At 31.2% G+C, this 22,001-nt stretch overlaps 3 protein-coding genes across 3 annotated transcripts; all 3 read right to left on the bottom strand.

Moving 5' to 3' along the window:
• Positions 1-3,346: 3,346 nt before the first annotated feature.
• LOC134247956 (glutathione S-transferase 3-like) lies at positions 3,347-8,161 on the bottom strand. The gene is made up of 7 exons (XM_062730348.1): positions 8,016-8,161; positions 6,080-6,230; positions 5,621-5,672; positions 5,122-5,254; positions 4,691-4,826; positions 3,972-4,106; positions 3,347-3,737 (listed from the first exon to the last, which is right to left on the bottom strand). The coding sequence occupies exons 2-7, from the start codon at positions 6,155-6,157 to the stop codon at positions 3,615-3,617; spliced, it is 657 nt and encodes a 218-aa protein (XP_062586332.1). The 5' UTR covers positions 6,158-6,230; positions 8,016-8,161; the 3' UTR covers positions 3,347-3,614.
• Positions 8,162-11,951: 3,790 nt separating this feature from the next.
• LOC134247955 (uncharacterized) lies at positions 11,952-13,908 on the bottom strand. The gene is made up of 4 exons (XM_062730346.1): positions 13,808-13,908; positions 12,642-12,737; positions 12,427-12,534; positions 11,952-12,137 (listed from the first exon to the last, which is right to left on the bottom strand). Exons 1-4 carry the CDS (start codon positions 13,844-13,846, stop codon positions 12,012-12,014), a joined length of 369 nt encoding a protein of 122 aa, XP_062586330.1. The 5' UTR covers positions 13,847-13,908; the 3' UTR covers positions 11,952-12,011.
• A 1,234-nt stretch (positions 13,909-15,142) lies between these two features.
• Positions 15,143-21,315, bottom strand: LOC134247954 (uncharacterized). The gene is made up of 5 exons (XM_062730345.1): positions 21,231-21,315; positions 19,403-19,521; positions 17,027-17,137; positions 16,619-16,693; positions 15,143-15,313 (listed from the first exon to the last, which is right to left on the bottom strand). Exons 1-5 carry the CDS (start codon positions 21,313-21,315, stop codon positions 15,254-15,256), a joined length of 450 nt encoding a protein of 149 aa, XP_062586329.1. The 3' UTR covers positions 15,143-15,253.
• Between the last annotated feature and the right edge of the window lie 686 nt (positions 21,316-22,001).

Raw genomic sequence — 22,001 nt, 5'->3', positions numbered from 1 at the left:
ATGACAAGTAGCACACGGCGGATGTGACCGGTCAGAAGGGGATGCTCACTCCTCCATGGCACCTGATCCCACCTCTGATGTTTCGGAGGTCTGTGCTCTGCTCCTATTTTGTATTGTTTAGTGGACTTTGAGATACTGTTCGTTATCTCCATATTCTTAACTCCATATGTTACATTGGAACAAGGAACGTCTTACTGTTAAACAACATATCTGAATGGGGAAAGTATTTCAAATAATTAAATTGACAAAGGTGTTTATATTTATATGTCTTGAATTCTGTTGAGGAAGATGAAGAAAAAGCTTGAGAAAGACGTTTCTTTGTTTTAAAACGTACAGGTGCATTGAATAATAGAAGAAATGATATTTTTCAATTAATATGACTAATAAATATGTATCAATCTTAAAAACATCACCTAAACAGAAATATGTATTGTATAATAAATCAACAAATATTTTGACTTTGATGAAAGGGTGTACATTTTTACACCACAGGCATTTTGCAACATCCCAGCTGTATAGATCAGACTGAACAATCTTATTTTCACAGCGCTTTGTGGTTTTACACCTAACATATTTCATTCATTTACTGGCTCTTAAAACTTTGATGTTCAGTGATCACTTCAGGCCTTCATAAAATCAAATAATGAGAATGGTAACTTTCCGAAATTTAAACAGGCTGTAGTGTCTGAAAAAAATATCAATTGTCATGAAAGGTGTAAATTTGAAATGCATTTCTGCAAAATGATGTGTTTATGATGCAATTAAGATACGGATCTGCAATCCACATGAAAACATTTGGTTTTTCTATATAAATGATATTAATTATTTAACATAACGATGTGTTGAATGAGAACACTTTATATCTTGGTTAAGAACTGATTTCAATTACAGTCCTAATATTTTGGTTAAGAATTGAGTTCGATTAAGTACATTTAGTCGAAACATATTTGCCGCATGCAGTTGTTTATGTTTTGCAAGTTTCTATGTGAAAAAGGATAATGTCTTTCAATTAGTATAAATTAAATCAATGTTTCATTGTATCTGCATTATATTCTAGCAATGAAAAGATATCAGCTTTCAATCTGTACTATGATCTTTTGAATTTATTTTTATATTACATACTATGAGCGTTTTAATTTATTTTCAAATAAAAATAATGACAATATCTTTTTGTTTTTTTTTTGGCGCAAGTCTTCCAACCATCTGTTGAAATTCCAATTGGTACCGATTGGGCCCCGTTATTAGTACACCTATTTTTCTTTTTCATAAGAAACACGGGAAGTAGAAGACACTTGCTATGGCCTTCAACTTGATATTTAGATACATCGACGGCATTTTATTAACAAAAGTTATTTTTATTCATTTGTCGCTACGATATACATGTACATGTATCCAAAGTAGCTTGCAATAAAAGATACCACAGATCTAGAATCTAACACATATGTTTCATATTTGGATATTTACTAGGAAAGAATTTAATGGTTATCTAACAAGCAGGCTTTATGACAATCATGTTTTTAAAAAGAGATAAGTAACATACAAACAAGTTGAAGAAACAATAATTCAACAGTCTCGATGAAGGTAACTTTTGCAGTTCTGTGGTCGATATAGTGCACCTCTCCACCGACAAGTGGTGGATTTCATCTTGGAGATTATAAAATAAGGGATAGATCAAAAAGTAAAATGAGGTACACAATGGCATTATGTATTAGTAATACAGAATCTGTCTGTGAGAGAATCATTAAATTTTATTCTGTGCTTAAGGAGGAGTTGTGGAGAAAAGATGGGTTTCCCTTAATATTATAGAAAGAATGGCTGTTTCCATGTTTTTTTTTCTCTGTGAAACACGAAATAAGTGTTTGATTAAAATTTAATATTGGAGGTGTACAATGGAACTCTGCAAGAAAGATTCTGTGAAAGTCTCATTAAATCATTCATTGGTAAAAGAGGAGTTGCGGATAGTAGATGGATAGTTCAAAGCTTAACAAACCGATGGATATCTCGATCTCTATATATACCCTCTCACTTTTCGAGCGAGAGCTCTTACAGTACTAGAAGTTTTGTAAGCACTATCCTCAAAAATGATATCCCACCTCCCAAAAGATAAGAGTAACAAAGAAATGTACTGTAAAATCACATTTTCTCGTGTGGTCAGATTTTCAAATTTTAGCTAAAAACAAACATTGTTTTGTTGGAATAAGATTTCATCAACAACAAAATTAAACCACCACGAAGATAAGTGATTTCACAGTATTTCTTCTAGAGGCCCGAAAAGTGTCGGATAAAAAAGTAAAATAGAAGGCACACAATGGACTTTGTATTAAAGAATCTTTGAAAGCATCCTTATATTAAAATTTCATTCAGTGATATAGGAGAAGTATTGATAAGGGTTGGGAAAAAGATGGGTACCCTTCAATGTTATAGAAAGAATGAATGAATTCATGTTTTACCACAGGAAGCCCGAAATATGTGTCCAATAAAAAATAAAATGGATGAAATCGAACAATGGCATAATGCAACAAACATTATGTGAAAGTTTCATTAAATTTCATTGAGTGGTATGAGAGGACTTGTGGATAAGATTGGTCTCCCAAAGCATAACGGACGGACATGCACCCCTGTCACTATATAATCCCTGCTTTTCAGGCTTGAGGTATAACAATAGTACTTGAAAACACAATGTGAATCATTTTCACTGAATATTCAATAACAACTTGCACTTAACCCAGGATCCTTACACCTCGTTCAAATTCAACATGTAGATACGAGAATATCTCGATGGAAATTTTACAGTTTCATTACAAAAATATCATAAGATGATTGACTGATTGAATGTATATTGTTTATCCCATCACTTGCCGGTGGAGAATATTCACATGGCACTCAGGGCCATTGAGCAGGGAGGCATCTTCTTCGTGCAAGCATCGCGACACGGGACCTCGGTTTATACGGTGAAAATTTTACAGTTTCATTACAAAAAGTATCATAAGATGAAGAAAATCATCAAAAACTTCATAAGCAAAGATGACACGCTTTATTTTATAAAATTTTCGCAGATACATGATCATTGATAATGCACATGTACAAAATGTATGAATTTAAAGGTTTTTAAAACAAAGTTGTACAGTACCTAATTCTTATTTTAAAAACTAACTTTTAAAATTGCCATCGATTAAAAGTTAATTAACAATAAGAAGTGTAATGAATAGCACATAAAACAATTCATAAAAGATAAAATTAATTAGATCACTGCATATTTTTTAATATCTGACGAATTTCGATTAATATGTTTTTAATTTTAAATATTCAAGTTTCACAATGAAAAAGACTTTCTTCTAAAATTTAAAAAAAAAACCAAAGCAATTAATAATGATTTACAAATAGTCATATATTTCCATATAATACTTTTTGTATCTAAATCCTCTTACATTTAGTATTATCATTAAAGACTCCCGTCTTCCCTCAAACGTTTAGTATCATCAATACATACCTAATGTCAGAATTTTCTAAAAATCCAGTTAAAACCCAACAAAACATCACAGACATTCAAGCATAAATATATCAGTTCATTAAAAATATTTAATAAATTAACAATATATTACCAGTACATGACACTATTTTCGATTAAGAACTCGTTTAACTTCTGTTACATATTGTTCATCGTTCTTTCTCTTCCGAAGTGGACCATTTAGAAAATTAGCTATTGCAGGTATAGAAATCAATCGGTTGTAGTATTTCTACAAAATATGAAAAAAATATATTGATCGCTTTTATATTCATGTAATTATTGAATGTATGCACTTTTTTTGTTTAGAAATGGGGTGATTACTACTATGCTTATCCATTACTTAGCTTTTGCTTTTTTCACTAAAAGTCTTATATTTGTAAACAAGTGCTAGGAAATTGACAGATAATATTGCATTTATCTACCTGAAGAGGTATAAAGGTAGAGAACTCGTTAAAATGCTTACCTTGACTTCGCTATAGTTATCTAAGAAGTTTACTCCCCCATATTCCACACACAACAATAACACCTCTAGAAATCCTACATCCGCCATCGTCAAGGACTTCCCGACTAAAAACCCTGTACCATTCTCTGTCAGTCTCTGTTACAAATAGTCTCACATTAATTCATTTTGTTTTAAACTTCGGATTGTCCTGCAGATAACGTTATATTTCAGGTATGACATTTATTATTATAAATGTCCTACAATTATTTTCTACGTTTATTTTCATCATAGGATATTCCAACAATCTGATATACATATAATACATATTCATTTCTTAAAAGGCTAGGCAGTAATCAAATCTGCGAACTTCACTCATCAAGAGATAGTGGGCTTTGGTGTATGCAAGGTACATCTGTACTTGGAATTTTTACACAAAGTTAAATAATCAAGCCATAAATCCTATTAACACCATGTTGCAAGATCCGGCACGGAGAATAAAATTATTAGAAATTTAACAAATCAAGTTGAATATTAAATCTAAATAATAGAAGATTGAAGATATAATCTTTTATGGAATCTGTAGGGGTGAATGTACGTAGTCGTTAGTTTTTTTATGACACAAATGCACTTAATATCTGAGTGTCTTTAATTTTCTTTCTATAAAATCAACTTTGTATTACATATTTCTCACGATTTATTTTTTCTTAAAATCATATTTATAAAATCCTCTTTTTTAATACCTTTTCAAGGGCAGGGAAATATTTGTCATCTCCTGCATTCTTTGCGTCTGTTATGGCCTGTTCTTCCGTTTTCAAGAAATTCACCGGTAAAAACACCATAAAAAAGTCACGTGATGCTTCGTAATACATGTCGATTCTGTAAACAAATAATTTCAAGCATGTTATTTCACAACATAATCAATATTATGTACCAAAAAATATATATATTCAAATTGTTATAAATAAAACATCTTCGCTAGCTAAATTTTCACATTTTTTTTTTTTTATTTTTTTTCTTTTGAAAAGGGGAGAGAAGCGGATCGTCACCCTTGGCTAGCGAAGATGTAAATTTAAAAAAATATTTTTATTTGAAATTTAACATATTTTCAAGGGACATGAATAAAAAAAATAATAAAAATGCATGAAAGAAATTAAATAAAAATCTTTATTACATTGCTGCCTCCTTATCGTCTGCTCCATACAGATGACCTTTTCGCGCCACATAATGGACGATAGCGTTTGTTTGCACTAATTCCATATCATCAATCTTAAGAAGTGGGACTTGTTTAAATGGCAAAGAACCATCTATAAAATAATGTAAACATTTGAATATTCAAAATTCATGGATATATTGTGCTTCGCTTAGATTTCTAAAACCTGCTTCTAAAATTTGTTTGCTTGAATTTGCAGACTAAATATTTGGGGCTTAAAATACACTGTGCAAAGATTTATTTTTAAAATTAAATTTGATCAAAAAAAAAAGTTTACTTCAATATATTAAGTATGTAGTTTTGGGAGGTTTTCATCCCACGCAAATTTGAAGTCACGCTTTCATGACTTGGTAGCATTTGCACCGGTTTAATTGTCAGTAAAAATAACATGTCACTATAGCACACATTTACGAAGGATACGTATTAAAAAGACAAAAATGTTAGACTTAAGTATATTTACCTTGAATTAATTTCGTGAATTCCTCTCTTTGGGTCAAAAAACTCTCTGTAAACTAATAACAAGACATAATTACAAAGTTATCGTTAAATACAGAATATTTTTATGCGATTTTAACAGACAAATCTGCGTTTGATATAATGCTTGTCGCAAAATGATCATATTCATTCATGAGTACATAATTTTAAGACATTTAGCGTTTCATTCAAAAATATGATTGAATAACAAAATTCAAAGTCATTGAAAAGCACTTTCCGAAAATAATTACAAAACAGCGTTTACAATCTAAATTAATTATTACGACTTTTCCATATAAGGTTCACAAAACATACCATGAGATAAATTATACATGTTTGACTTCACAGAACATGTATTTCAAGCAACAGATTTGTCTTTTTGCAAAATTACATCCCTCTCTATCTCTATGTCAAAGCTTTATAATGACAATATACAAACACATACCGTGATTTCTGCAGCTGCTAGCATCAGGCGGATCAATTCCCCGCGTCCACGCCCGTTGAAATACACCAGATGCGCCATTTTTACCAAATTTCCGGTCAGCTCGCAGCGCTATATCATCTAAATAATATCACCGTCTAAATCCAATATTCGTCTGAAAAAGGAACGACATAGGAATTTATGCGGAAAGAATGCTAAATAAATCTGGTAAAGTACATTGCACATTCATAAATCATTCATGTGGACCTGTGTAACGATATTTTAAAGGGCAAGTTAAACAAGACTTATGAAGGATGGAAATGCTGCATGAAATTGTACATCAAAGACGTTTGTGGGATTATCACTGGCGGATTTAGAGAGGCCACAGGGGACTCGTCCCCTTTTTGTGTCCAAAATATACATGATTTATAAATCGTTATTTTGATGTGATGGGCCCCTATCCTGACCCCAAACTGTTTGCCCCGGCTAGCTACACTGGTGGATTAGAGTTGGTCTCTCCCACCTTGTGTCCAAAATATACACATTTAACAATTTTTTGTGTGGCTGTGTGTATATGAGTACAGAGCTTTTATACATTCGAAATAAGCGTGTCAATGAGAATGAGAGGTTAAGGAGCTCCAACCCCAACGCTATTGTTTGTCAGGTTTTAGAATGCTTGGTAGCGGTGATTAAAAAGGGTACATTAATTTCATGACCCCTATAATGCATCTATACACATGTAATCTCTCTCAAAAAAAGAACGTACCTGTGTTGTAAACATTCACATAAAGCTATTGCTGGATCCAAATTGACACACTTTTAAATGACCGCATGTTACATCGTACATGTACCGTTATTTACACTTCACCTCATATGATAATATCTGTGTGAATTAATTCGACGTCGTAATTAATAAAATATTTGTAGAACACCTGTTTAGGCAACAAATGGCAGGGTATTTAATTTAGAATAAATATTCAGAAATCATTTACCATGTTTACGCCAGAGTGGAAATATGTGTCGATTTAACTTAAATCTAATATAAGGCGATTATTTTGATCTCGATTGACAAAGGTGTTCTACTATCACAAAAGCAAGACTGGGTTGACTAAATCGCTAGCTAAAACAAATCCAGTCAGAAACATCGTAAAGCTAAAAAGTTTTAAACCTAGTATAGAACGATTCAAAGAGATCTAGGCTAGTATATGATCTCAAGATGTTTTACATGTATCATTAAATTTCTCAACAATCGATGTTATCTTCCATGCAGTCCTTGAGATAAAGAATACTTTAATTTGCACAACTATAATCCCCTGAGCTTACGCATGAATGAAAATCAATAAGACAGAAATAATCATAAAAAATTTTCCGAAGGTTTACATTAAAATGTATCATAGTTTTAAGTGTAAGTATTGTGTAAATAAAAATTATCCTCTCTTAAAGAGCTTTGTAGCCAACATAATTGTACAAAAAAGTAAACACGTGCAAGTGTCATGGAATATACAATCATGCAGATTGTCTGTGCAGTTCAGCATTAAGCACTAACCTATTTTACAGAGCGAACCCTCGATTACGTTAACGTTGTGTCCTAGCCTATGCACTAGTACTGTAAGGCTATTTTTGGATCTTAACATTGAAACAGGAACAATTATATAGGTCCCAACTATTACATCTAACAATGATTAAGTCACCTTAATACTCCACCAATAAAAATTACTTTACAAAATAATGTTTTTATACCCCTACATGTAAAATGAGACATAGTGTGTTTGGTCATTTGAATGATACAAAATAAATCATTCAACAGCTGTTGAATTATACATGATCAGCTGATGATTTAACATCTGTACAAGGTACATGCAGACACGTGGTTTAATAACTGTATCACCGACTGAAAAGTATGAACAGCAAATTAATCTTTATCACTTGAAAGGTTTGAGAAAATCTGCAAAAAACAAACCTGATAAATCACAGCTACATGTACCAGATATACAGCCGCTGCTACACTGTGGCATTCTTCAATATACACAAACACGTTACACGGTTTGTTTACTTTTTTATCAAACAGGAAACCTAACTATCGAATATAACAAGGAAAACTATTTCGAGGTCCTTTTTATTTCCGGATTATAACATTTTAATTAAGAACATAGACTGGCTTGCCTGTCTGATATCCGATATTCCTGCGTACGGTAAAGACATGCAATACCAGTCTAATAAGAACATTCTTGTACGACCTATGTGAAGGTCCAATAGAAACTTGTAGGCCGTCAAATAGCACAACTTTAGGTTATGTGGGTTTGTACAGCAGATATATAATTACTACTGACTTTTTTTTTTTGTTTTATTCTTTTGAAAATAAGAAATCCGTTGCGCACGGTGTTGGTGTCAATTTCAGCAACATCAAAATGACGTAATTTTACATGACGTTAAATCATTTATTTGATGTTAATTTCATTTTCGACTTACAATTTTGATGAAAGTAAAATATCAACCTAATGGAACTCGAAAACTTACTTGTCTTGTCATTAGTCTTTTGCAAAATCATTTTTTTCTAGTTAAAAAACGTTCTGATTGTACACACAAGTACTCTGAAGTTTATATATGTATTTAAAGATTCTTGAATTTCTTATTAACACTCTCTATGTGGTTTTTGGAGACCATGCCCCACCATAATCTGTTGGAATTCGCATGGATACAACTCGCGCCTCGTTATATATGCTGACCAATTTTTGTATCCATATGAAGCAAAGAACGAGTGCACTTATGGGCCCCGGTAAAATGTGAAAAAATAAACATTCAAACTAAGCAAAATTTTTCTTCCCAAATCATTAATTGATATCTAAACCATAAGATTCAACAAATTTTACCGCTGAAATTCAAGTATTTACAAAGAACAAAACCATAGAATGCGGCAGGGGTCAACCGACATTTGTGATTTTCTATAGTAAATCGAGAACGGTCAGTCATTTCAAAGCCTTTGTTTACTATGAGCCTAACTTTGTACAAACTTGTGCGAATGACAAAAGACGCATAATACATTTATAAAACTGGTGTGAAAGTAGGAAATTTGTACACGATTAGGCCGGTAGTTAAAAAATTAAAAATTTACAAAAAGTACAATGTTTTTCCTATAGCAAGTGAGAGGTATTTACCTGTATGACCCATGTTGAACCCACTTGTGGAATAAATTATTTAAAATACTGATAGTCACGTGAGTTCTACCAAGGTAAACATTCCTCAAAGGTGCTCACTGTAAAACATCGGCAGGTTTTTTTTTATCATTTTGTCAAAGTTGTGCCGCCTAAAAATATTTCTATGTATCTATATTTAAGATTACGGTAGGGTAAAGAGAGTTTAGCACAACTCATAAAAGTGTCAGACATTTTTAACATTTATGCAAGACAATGAAACAGGTATTGAAAGCCACCTAAACACTCCCTTTAGATTTCAAATTCAATTTATGGTATATATTTTTTCAAATGCAAGAGTACTAGTACCGATTTCTTAGTTTGATTATTATGGCTACAGGCAACTACAGAACTTCTTTCATTTTTTTTAAAACAGATAAAGCACAATAAAGTTACATTCCACAAACGCGCCCGACTATGATCCACCATCAGATTGTTCAAGATCTCTTCGCCTTGATTTACATAAACGAAACTAAAAGAAGGTTCGGTTCGACTTTTCCGGATTTTTAGGGTGTCCATATAGGCATTTAAGAAGAGTAAATTGTCTCAAATCCCTGTCGATTATGGGGGTGATTATCGTGCTTTTTAATTAGAAATATACACTAGTATATTACTATTTCCGAAAGAGAACGATTTGGTTATATATTCCAAAGTAAAATGGCACATAAAAAGGGCCCATTAAGCATTGCTTATGTGCACTTGTCCTTTGTCCAAAAATTCATACGAGAAAAGATGAAAACACTTGCTGAGGTCTTCAACTCGATATTTAGATATTATACCGACGACGTACTTTCAATTAGCAATGGTTATTTCCATTCCTACATGTGTGTAGTCCGAAAAATCTGACGTTTTTCTGGCTTTTTTACGATTTTGATATTTTACATGCCAGGAAAACGTCAGAACCGGCGCCATTACGAAAACTAGGAAATCGCCGCCTCCAACCGGAGGCGGCATTTAGAGGTTGATTTTCGATACTTGTAAACCGAATTAAATGCTGAATTCACATTTTATCAATAGTACTACACCTTTAGTACTCACTAACATCGTTTTTATGTACTGTTTATGAAATAATATAATCCGATGAACACATTTTATCTGACTGTTGAGATTTGTTTCATTTCGTGCATTTTAAAATCGTGCAAGTTCTGAATCGGAATGTGGAGTGGTAATTTCTATTCATCGATATTGGTGAGTTCTAGGAGCATTGTGCCATTGATAAATTGTGATTTCGGCATCTAATTCGGTTCCCAAGTATAGAAAATAAACTTCGAAGACGGTGAAATTCCCGGTTTTCGTAATGGCGCCGGTTCTGACGTTTTCCTGGCATGTAAAATATCAAAATCGTAAAAAAGCCAGAAAAACGTCAGATTTTTCGGACTAACATGTGTGTCGATACGATATATCGCTATGATCTTGAAATGAAAGATACCACAAAGTCTGACACATTTGTTTCATATTTAGATATTTAACTTGAAAAAGACATAAATGGAAATTTTACTACCAAGCTTTATGGTAAACGTTTCAATCGTCAATTTTCCCTGCATATGTAGCAATATACCTTCATCACTTTCATTCGGGTTTTATATCTCTCAGTTGATTAATTATGCAAGAGTACTACTTTGCTCTACGTATGACATCTTCGCTAGCCAAGGGTTTCTGATACGCTACTCTCCTCATGAGGAGAGTAGCGTATCAGAAACCCTTGGCCAGCGAAGATGTACGTATGAACAATATCTTAAACGAAGTGAAATATTGACAAACAAATTGGTGACACAATTTTATCAGCGGTTTCGTTTAAAGTCATCATTTCATAATGTTCTATGAACTTGTCAGCAAATATAATTTATCATTCAGTCAAAAGATGACTGCATTTTTTTTACTAATTATTAGGCCATTACATACACACTGAATTGTCGACGGATTTCTCCGCTATTTCCCGATCATGACAAGAAGCACACGGGTGGTGTGTCCGGTCAGCAGAAGATGCTCACTCTTCAATGGCACCTGAACCCAGCTTTGATTTTTTAGAGGTCCATGTTTGCTCTGCTCAAATTTTATTATTATGTAATGGACTTATGAGCTTGAATACTATTTGTTATCTTCACATCTTTGCTAGCCAAGGGTTTCCGATCCGAAATTTACTCTATTCGGATCGGAAAACTAGCGAAGATGTTACATTGTATCTCCATGGGTTTCATTTTAACTTGCATAAGGAAAAGTGAGAAAATTAAAACAGAAATTATATATATTTGGTCTATTGTATGATCTATTGTATGAATGATGTTCATGCATGATACCTCTACGTCTAGGTATATTGTAAACAAGTCTCATCTCATTCCAAGTTGCAATGTGCGGGCTTTGGAGATTTCCTACATTGTTTTTGTTGCCTATAGTTTCTTGATCCAGTTTTCTTTTTGTTGTCTATTGAATGGAGAATTTCAAAGTAGAATAATTAGTTTGATGATATGTTTTGTTAAAAATTCTAAACCTCGTTAAAAGATTAAAGGGATAATATTTTATAAACTTTTATAATAGAAAAATTAATATCAGCCACAAATGTTTTTCTTCTAATCTTAGTTCCTGTGAAGTAAATTGGCGAATCTCTGATTGCGTGTCGATTTGATGCTTTGATGCCATTTGTCTTTTGTAAATATTAAGTTTTCATATTTTGTAAAGGTCTATCAAATAAAGCCAAGAGGATAACTAAGAATATGCAGACTTTATTTGACAAAACTATCACATTTGTTAAATGTTGAATGTCACATTTAGTTTAGTTTGACTGCCGGGACCTGCCCACAAAACACACGTAGATTGTGGCTGAGTTGATTAAGATCATGGAAGTTGAAGGTTGCAGTAGATGTATGCGAATCCACAAGGTCTATCATATTTTTCTGTTAAAAAATATTACAATAAGTTATCATAACATCAACATTTAAAAATTTGCACATATGCTATGTATTGATGTTGTTTGAAGAGATTTGAACCTTCGCTGAAATTTTATTATATCAAACATTGCAACCTTTTTTTGTATAATTGAAATTCAAAACAGGGTACAGAGAAAGGAGAGTTACAATTGGATAAAAAGAAAAGCATCCTAACCATTCAGACACCAAAACTGGAGGTGCACATTTCTTAGAATTTGCTTGTTAAACTATGCTACATGAATGTACTTTGATTTACCTCAATAGCATGGAGACCAGCACTTGTATGGACGCTTTGCTGTTCAATGGCAGATAACACATAGAGATAACAGTGATGGCGGCCAGTGATTGTCAAGGCCAAGATGTGCTGCGAAATTATTACAAAAAAATAAGGTTTTGAACCTAAAAATGCACAATTAAAGAAATATGTCAAATTTCGGGATGTTAAAAGAGAGGGATTTCTTTCTTATATACCGTTGTATGATCGTAATGAAAAGCAAAGCCTTCGTTAACAAGATGGTGCGCATGCGGCCTTGTGTGATGAGGATGGTGAGTCGTCGTAGACAATACCTATTATAAAAAAGTTAATAGCATAAACCATGAAAAACAGTTTTTTGCCGTTATTATTTTTTTTCATCTTGAAAATAAAATTATTTTGCATTATCAGATAAAATTAATCTTTAAGGTCTTGTTTTTTATTTTGATTTTTGGGTGTAAATAAAGGCATTTTCAACTATCTTTATTCAGTAAGAATTTGGGTGAAGTTTAAGAGTTATCTCCCGTCTGTATTAAAAGTCGCGTGTCGCTATTTATAGCAAAGTAGCCATGAAGAATTTGTAATAAAAGCAGTTTAGATATGTAAGGAAAAGATTACTTGTCAGTATAGAGAAGGCAGAGAAAAAATGTTAATAATCACTGGCATGAGCAAGGTTTTTAAGATTTTTTAAGACATATAAAAAATAGACATGGAAAATGACACCTCTTTTTAATGATCTCCAGCTGTGTGTGATTTGCTTGAAAAAAAAAATAAAACATTGTAGGCAGTTTGTTTTAGTGCTAAGAAAATGTTAAATCTTAAAACTGTTCAGGCCTAGGTTTTCTCGAGGATATTTTATTAGAATATTTTATAGATTTTGTAAATATGACCTATTTTATTGTCGAACATGTCAATCTCAGGAACAATCCAATTTTTGAGGAAGGTAAATCTATACAGAAAACAGAGGGATCTGTAGGTAAAACTAAAGGGTATATAGGAAAAGGCCGATGAGAAGTCATGCATACAAAATTTATTGATCAGAACCCCACCTCATTTTGTGTTGCGTGTGCCGTTTTTGTGTACAGAAATTTGTTATTAACAATAAATATCTAATTATTTAAGCAAGAATTTTCTTTAAATATTTAAAAGAATACGAAAAAATAAAATCTATTTATATTGGCATTAACATAATGAAAAAATGTGTACAATAGTCCATGTTTTGTATATTACAATTTAACAATTATAAAAAATAAAAAATAAAACCCGCCCACCCGCAAATTAGGATGAGAATCTAAAGATTAATTTTACCTGGCCTTATCAAATCAAGGTTTGTAGTTATTTTCCTAGGCCTGTTCAAGTAAACAAAACTGTTTTGTATACTTACAGCTGGAATGAGACCAAATGTTAATAATACCGAAAACATTGCTATGTCTTTTCTGCAACAGTTCTCCCGAACTGGGTTTGTTCACATTTCTGATAGAAGTTACGAAATGTGAACTTTCAGATAACCTCTTGACACATTAATTCCACACATACATGTACAGTAACGAACTGAACAGATATGGGGCTCCTCAAAGAACAGAAAGTTATATAAAAATGTTTTATTGACGTAAAAAACGACAAAGGTACTAGTAAAAGGAAAGACACAATATGCATATTTTGCATGTATGTAAACTGATTGCATTTGCCGTGATAGTAAAAAAGAAATAATTTGAAGTTTATATGAACTTTTTCATTATTTCTGCCATAAAAGTGTCAAAATAACAACGAACGAGATTTACATTAGCAGTTCACAAACACCATTTTTGCACGTAAACTGCAGACGAGAAATATAAGAAGAAATTTATCAACAAATAGAATTCAAGCTCAAAAGTCCATTAAATAAACAATACACATTTTGAAGCAGAGCAATCACTGACCTCTAAAACATCAGATGTGGGATCAGGTACCGGGGAGAAGCGAATATCCATCCCCTGCCGACCGGACATAACGCGGTGTGTTCCTTGTCATGATCGAGAAATAAAGGAAAAATCGTTTTAGTAGCATCAGCACGTATCATATTCCCAGCCAGAGAGTTGTGAGCTCATTGTAAAACACTCAGACTTTATGCATTACTCAATATCGTACATTACATAACGTAGCAATAAAAAAACAATGCTACCATGACAGGAATATTCGGCGTAGGCTTTTATATTTGTATTTCATAAAGAGCAAATAAAAGGCATTTTTGATAATTTATATTTAAAAAAGTATATTCAGATCATATTTTATTTTAAATCAAACTTTTTAACATGAATTTATAATATTCAATATTGAAGCATTATGACGCCAAGATTGCAAGTTTTGCTAGTATTGGCCATATCAGATTCGCTAAGGATAAGCCCAGCAACAATGACCATGAAAAATGTAATATAATCGATAAATGTATATCAAGAAATATTTAAATCAGTTATGGTGTTTTTAAAGTATGAATGCCAAAAACTAAGACGAATTTCTTTTATATAATGATAAATGTCCTTTATAAAGGGAAAAAAACACCATAGCAACAGATTATCATTCTGGCTGCTTGCTAAGTAGCATTTTATTCGCCTAATTACTTAATAATTTATTTTTTCAAACTTTTTTTTCAAAAGTTCTATCGCAAAGAAAATAAATAAACAAAACCAGAAAAAGGTGTTAAAGTTTATTAATAATTTGATAATATCAAAAGTGTATATTAATCATTTACAAAAGTAATCAAAGCAACCATTCAGTCATTTTAAAATTTCCTTGAGGTCTGTCTTTATCCGAGTTTTTTTTTTGAGTATACATGTAATAATTCCCAGCATCTTTATATCAAAGGACGCTGCTCTTGATATTCCACAAAACTGTGAAGCAGTAATTTGAGAATCTGAAAATTGATCAATAAAATATAAGACGGAAAACATTTGGTACAATTTACATTTATATAGATTTCTTGAAAACGTCTGACAAATATCCACCAGTTAAAGCACCCCCCTTCACCCCCTTTAAATCTTCCTCAAATACTAGCGATCGCATATCTACTCCCAGATTTAACCAACTGAGCTACACCGTTGAGTTATGACCTTGGTTCAAGATATTAATTGTCATTGGAATCAGTATGCTAAAGATAATTATTCAACTAAATGTTTCAATATTATAGCGCTTCGTGGTCTATTTCGAAATACACATGAAAATAACGAACAATATTCAACCTTTAAAGTCCATTAAAACAATATAATGTGGGAGCAGAGAATACACGAACAACCAGAAACACCAGAGTTGGTACATGTATCAGAGGTTGAATCAATTGGCCTATTCAGTTTTTTTTAAGTTTTTCTTACTCATCTACCGTGAATTATCATCAGAGGTTACCTTTTATGTAAAGTTTGTGCTGCACCATGGTTAGATAAATTCTGAAAAAAGAACGTTTAATTCTTATGCTTCCAATTACAATTTTTGAAATTATTAAAATTATTTCTCTTTGAGGCCGCCATACATTTCGTTATTTTGTACGGCGTAGGAATACTTTATGCCGCAAAGAAACGTATACAAGATGAATATCGATAAAATCCAACTTAAATTGTCAAAGCAATCAATAAAATAAACTTATAAAAACTCATTGAATGTTTTTTAGTCCAACAAATATCGTAAATACGCGTATTCTCCAGAATAATTCGTCCTTGACCATGGCTTTATATACGACGTCATAGCGAAACTTGCAGACCGAGGCCTTTTACTCTGGTTCGTTCAAAGATTTAGGGAGAATATGGGATCTGTAGGATGTAAATATATGAATTTGATGCTGAAAAGGCAAGATTTTAACTTTCTTTTCCAATCACAACGAATATACAACTGAATATGGAAAAAAAATTTCATCATGATCAGCGATTTTTTTAAAATTAACACTCGTTCCGACAGTGACATAAACATAATATTCCCGTCTGTCATTGGCTGTTTATCTCCTTTTCATTCATTCATTTTTTAATTCCAGTTTCTTGTAATCATAATTTAGCTAAAACGGAGTAGAAGTATCTGATTTCATTGTTTTTACAACAGTCAAGAAAGTAGTTCTGATTGAAAAATTCATCGATGTGTAAACTTTTTCTTGAATTTGTTCTCGTCCAATCAAAACACAGGGAATCAATAAATAGAATTAAGATTGGAATTATCGTGAATTATCATCAGAGATTACCTTCAAGTTAGCTGCACCATGGTTAAACCAGTCCATTTGATGTTTCGCATTTACCGAAAATGAATTTTTTTCCCTCTGAAAAAAAAACCCAGGAATATGCGTTGACCTTTAGACAAAAAGAAGGTGAAAGTAATAATTTGAAAAAGAAGTCATTTATCTCGTATTTCTCATATGCAAAAAAAAAAAGACCCAAAACAGGACAAAACGGGAACCCCTCAAAAACCAGAAGTATAAGACGCCCAAAAGGAGTAAGCATCTTTTTATACTATTAACTCCTACCGTGGGCCTTTTGTATTCTTAAAGCTTCGGGCATTCGGGGTTAGTTCTATAAAATTGGTATAAAAACATTTTAACTTAGCTAGACCAAATACAACGCAACATGCAAACAAGTTGAATATAAAATCTTACCTTTGTCCCCTCTGATTTGCTCCGTTTACAAGGCCTAGAGCAAAAGAAGTCATCCATTGGCTGTGGTAATCTGGTCTCCAAATACTTTAGTTGCATATAAATTTCATGAATCTGTTGGAATGAGGAAAATATTGTTTTTTAAGGTATGTCACTTGTTCAATAAGTTCTATGAAGGATTTTTTGAGAAGTATAATTTAGATAAGTACTCATACGGTATGACTCAAAATCACAAAGAAGATAGGAAGGCAGTGTGCATTAACTGACCTGAGGTACAATTAAGTTGACCTTTTTGCACTTAAATTTTTTCTTTTTGGTTAATCACATTATTTTTATCATATTTTTTCAGATGTAATCATTGCAATACATATAATCTTATTTTACGTAAAACAGTCTGAATAATATTTGTCACTGAACAAATCATGCAAATTAATGCGCATTAATTAATGTGTGACCTTTTCGCACTAAAAAAGTAACATATTTGTAACATTAAAATTCAAATACGAAATACAATATTTTCTTGCATCTAATTTTTATGGGCAGATCAGTTGGAAGTATAGTGTTGTTTAAAATAATGAAAGAAAAAGATTGGGTGAAGTGATGTAAGGTTTTAAAACAAAAAACCGATATAAATATCAAAATATATCTTCATTTCTTGGCAAAGTTTGGTGAGTAAATATATGAATTTTATTCTAAAAGTATAAATTGAGACCTATATTTAATATTACAGGCATATCATAACGGAAAATATTCTCAAAGTGAAAATATACGGGGCTTAAATTCCAAGGTATTAGAGAGTATCAGTGAATTTACTTTTTCTTCGTGACATTAAAATTTTTTTTTTTACAGTGTAATGTGTGACCTTTTTGCACTAAAAAGTATCATATTTATAGTATTAAAATACAAATACGCAATAAAATATTTTCTTGTTTCTAATTTTTATGAGGCATTTAAATAAAAATAGAGACAAAAATATGTGGTAAGTTTTCTTTGATATATTGGTCAAAATGTGCGATTTTAAAACAAAAAAAAAAAACCGATGTAAATTTCAATGTTTATTTCTTCAATTTGTTGAGTGAATGTATAAATTTTATTCAGTATCAATTGAGTATATATTCAAAGCATATCAAAAAAAATATTCTCAGCACATTCTCTTTAGTTCCAAGGTATTAAATCTAACAAATGTGTAGATTTGCAGAGTTTTCTAAATACCCTTCCACCACGAGAAAAGTCCCCCATAAATTTTGCTATCATTATAGTAGTTGCATATTTTCACGTTTTTTCCAGAGATTGCGCTTTCTATATCAAATTGTTACAAATATATAATAAAAGTTACTCCCTTGAAAATTGGTTTATGAAATAACTTTTTAATAATATAATTGAAATTAATTAAAACAAGCATTTTGTGACGTAAACATAATGCATATATGCTAGCTATTACGATGAGTGCATACATAGACAACATTTTTTATAACGCGAAAAAACCACAGTCACCATATAAATGAGTTAATGCTAAGTGATTATTCAATAGTTATTTGAATGAATTTTTAAAACTAAAATGCAGTTAATGCAGTTTACACGTAGAAATTCACCGGGCCAAAACCCATGGTCAAAATTGATGAACATATAGCGTTGGCTATTAAAACAGCTTTTTAACAAATACAGGTTATTATCTGCCTGCTTGAATTAAAGTATTATTAAAATAACTGAATAACAAGTACTACTCGTGATTACTGAAATGATTATGTACTGCACGAACATGTATATAAACCTATGTTATCCCCCATAAATATTATTAAAAATTTATTAATTTGTTGAATTCAGTTTATTTACACTGTGAATATAGCGAATATTAACACCGCGAGTTATTTTCCCCCTATACAGTATTCATTAATTTGTGAGCAGTTTTTTTAAATTCAGTATTGACAAGGTTACATTGTTTAATTAAAATACATTACGCAAATTGAATTGTAATAAATTGTTTTGAAGTTAAAGGTTCTGATTTAACTTTTCTAAAAAGTTGAAGAGTGACATACCTTTAAAATTATTTTTCTTAACAAGGCAACAAAAATGCGAAATAATTTGATAAATTTATTACAAAACGAGAAATTGTTTATTTGTTGAACAAACTAATCACATATTTATCCTAAAAATCATTATAGAATGAAGTGGATTCCAGTTTGGAACATTATAAATTTTAAAAAAATTATACAAGGATTTACACTTATTTATATGAATCTACGGTACTTTACTTTTAAATATCAATTTCACGCAGAAATCACCGTGACCTCCACTCTAAGGACATTCCTGATGCTAAACTAGGAAACAACATTTATGGCACATGTAACAGTTAAAAGTCAAATAATGAATATTTCTCACCAAACAAAACACAACTGTTCCAAAACTTTCTCCAACTAAATGTACTTTCTGTAAATGTATACTGCGATAAAATTCGGGCCGATCTGGAAGAGAATGGTTCACGTAGGATTTTGACGTGTCTGGAAAAAAAGAAACATTTTCAGTATTTCATTCTGCTTATAATTTTTGAATACTTTCTGAAATATGCAACCATTTTAACATACAAAAATTCATAGATTCTTAACTCGAGAATAATATCGCTAAAAGAAATGAATCTGAAAAAAATTAAACTTAAATTTCCTCTGCATCAATATTTATTATTCTACATGTATGATGTTGAATTTTTTATTCAAGGAGTGAGAAATCGAATTCTAGCTTTGATATTTATTCATAACTTTTTATTTTTGTCCACTTAGAAAACTTTATGTTTTAGAAATTTTAAGAAATTTGTTATACAAAGTCCAGAAGTTTAGAAGCAGAAGTAAATAAGACACACCCCTATATCTTTTTCTCTCTTTTTTTGACGATTGCACTTCACATTTTATCATCTTTATATTTTTATACCTGTTTAACCTAGTATTATTTCAAATTTAAACTTTTGAGTGCTCTGTTCCATCAAAGATTAAAAATAAATACAAAGTAAAGGAATACGTCTGAATATATACTGTAGGTTAAAAAAACCTGTAATGCACACATTTATTTTAAACAGCTCAAGTATATATAAAATTACAATAATCAACTTTTACTTCATATATTTTATCATTACCATATTTATTGACTTTTTGTCTTCAGCAAGTTTACTTTGTCATAATAGCACATCGGATTCATTCTCATTATGCCGGGCAGGTATACAAATTTTAATGCTGCATGTATATTTATTAGCACAACTTGCTCAGAGTCCTTCAATAATTCAAAATTGTCATGACTCTTAGTGAAATGAGTTGCTCTACCATTATTTCAATGACCATTCACACCATTTTTTTTTGTTTTTTTTATAATGCTTTTATTAAAAATCGTCACGTTTTTCTTTTTGATATGACTTTTGACGTTCTATAGATTTTCATCAAGACTATGATATAAACGGAAAAGATTAGCATTTAAAAAATTTTTTTAAAAAGTACTCAAAACATCTTTTCTACTGCATTTATATCAAAATTAATTTAATAACTCAGAAAAAATATTCAATCAAATAATTAAGTCCATTACACGATTGCCGTTTCGTCATTTTTATTGAAATTGTCACAAACTTGGATCCTTCAAACGGAAACACCACCGTACTATCTTTTCTGCTATTTCACAGCTGTTTGTCGAAAATGAAAAAAAAAAAACCAACAAAACTTTTAACTGAATTTATGGGAATTATTATGCAAATATTATTGAAATATAAGAAATCATCTCATATAAAAACATACCTTTTTTAATATTAGAAAAGTAAGTATGAACTCATGTACATGTGCAGTCGTTTCGGAGTTTATTTTATGAATATATTTAAATTTACAAGTATAGATTATCACATATCTTAAATCTAAATATACCTATTTCCCATATCTGAATCACAAAATTATTAAAAAAAAAACAAATATTTAAACAAGTATAACATACAAATGTATTTGCAGAAATTATAATTTTTAGTTACACCCCAAAACCGTATCCCTATAAAGAGTTTCTTTTGTCCAGTTTGGTACGCTTCTAGCATTGTACATTTCGTGTTTTTGATAAAAGGTACATGAAGTGGAGCTTATGCACGGTACAGTCCAATTTTGCACGACAAAATTTACGTTTTGCAAGGTACTAAATCCTTAAGAAATGTTTATTATTTAAAAGAAAGTTCAATAAAATTAATACATACTGCAGTTATCAATACGGACCACGATACAAAATCCTCTTTCACAAAGTGTAAACAGCAACAGCGTAAAAATCTTTCCATAGTGCATGGTATATGTTACTGGAAAAATACAACAATTACAATGACTTCTCTTTATATACGTGTGTCTCTATCGCTGTTAAGTGAATTAAAATTTAAAAGCTTTTTGATTGTTCTAACTTGATATCCTATTGTGTATTTACGATATTACATTTGCTAAAGTTTGGTACAAAATGCGAGTAGGAGTCAAATATAGGAAGACTATCGATTTCATTTATGTAAGATTACTGATTTTCCCCGGAGAATTGCAAGTAAATTGTTCATACATGGAAAAAAGTTATCTCTCATGAATGGTTTTTGAAAAAAAAGAACTTTTTCTAGATCAAAAGGAAACACTCATTATTAATGATTTAATTGCATCGGAGAGCCAAAGAACAGAATCTATAGAATTTATTTTAAAAGATGCAATTGTGAATTTTTTTAAATACGAAAAACAAGCGCTAGTCTCAAAGTAGAATGATAATTATGATTTTTATTGCTAGGGTTCGAATCCAATGAATACCATCTAATATTTTTATAAAAGAAAAATGTTTTTCGATTATTTTTCTCTCAGAAAATTTAAAGGTGTTTTTTTCCCTCACAATTTCATAAACTTTGAATGACTGCACTTAAGCTATGAGAGTTGGATCCCGATGTTTTGCGCAAAATAAAATTCCAAAATTCATTAAATTTATGTTTTATAGCTATTAAACAAAA

Source organism: Saccostrea cucullata, unplaced genomic scaffold (genome assembly GCF_032062105.1).
Source record: "Saccostrea cucullata isolate Sc308-1 unplaced genomic scaffold, CSIRO_AGI_Scuc_v1 ctg448, whole genome shotgun sequence".
Lineage (NCBI taxonomy): Eukaryota > Metazoa > Mollusca > Bivalvia > Ostreida > Ostreidae > Saccostrea > Saccostrea cuccullata.
The sequence above is the reverse complement of the archived record's forward strand: the minus strand, read 5'-3'. Positions and strand labels throughout refer to the sequence as shown.

Coding starts and splice junctions, on each gene's coding strand:
- LOC134247956 (XM_062730348.1), bottom strand. CDS start 6,157: ATGGCGCATCTGGTGTATTTCAACGGGCGTGGACGCGGGGAATTGATC. Junction 5,673..6,079: donor TAGCAGCTGCAGAAATCACG/GTATGTGTTTGT, acceptor TCTTGTTATTAG/TTTACAGAGAGTTTTTTGAC. Junction 4,827..5,121: donor GACGATAAGGAGGCAGCAAT/GTAATAAAGATT, acceptor ATTTGTTTACAG/AATCGACATGTATTACGAAG.
- LOC134247955 (XM_062730346.1), bottom strand. CDS start 13,846: ATGTTTTCGGTATTATTAACATTTGGTCTCATTCCAGCT. Junction 12,738..13,807: donor CATTTGGTCTCATTCCAGCT/GTAAGTATACAA, acceptor TTTTTATAATAG/GTATTGTCTACGACGACTCA. Junction 12,535..12,641: donor TTCATTACGATCATACAACG/GTATATAAGAAA, acceptor ATAATTTCGCAG/CACATCTTGGCCTTGACAAT.
- LOC134247954 (XM_062730345.1), bottom strand. CDS start 21,315: ATGCACTATGGAAAGATTTTTACGCTGTTGCTGTTTACACTTTGTGAA. Junction 17,138..19,402: donor GAACAGTTGTGTTTTGTTTG/GTGAGAAATATT, acceptor TCATTCCAACAG/ATTCATGAAATTTATATGCA. Junction 16,694..17,026: donor GCAAATCAGAGGGGACAAAG/GTAAGATTTTAT, acceptor TTTTTTTTTCAG/AGGGAAAAAAATTCATTTTC.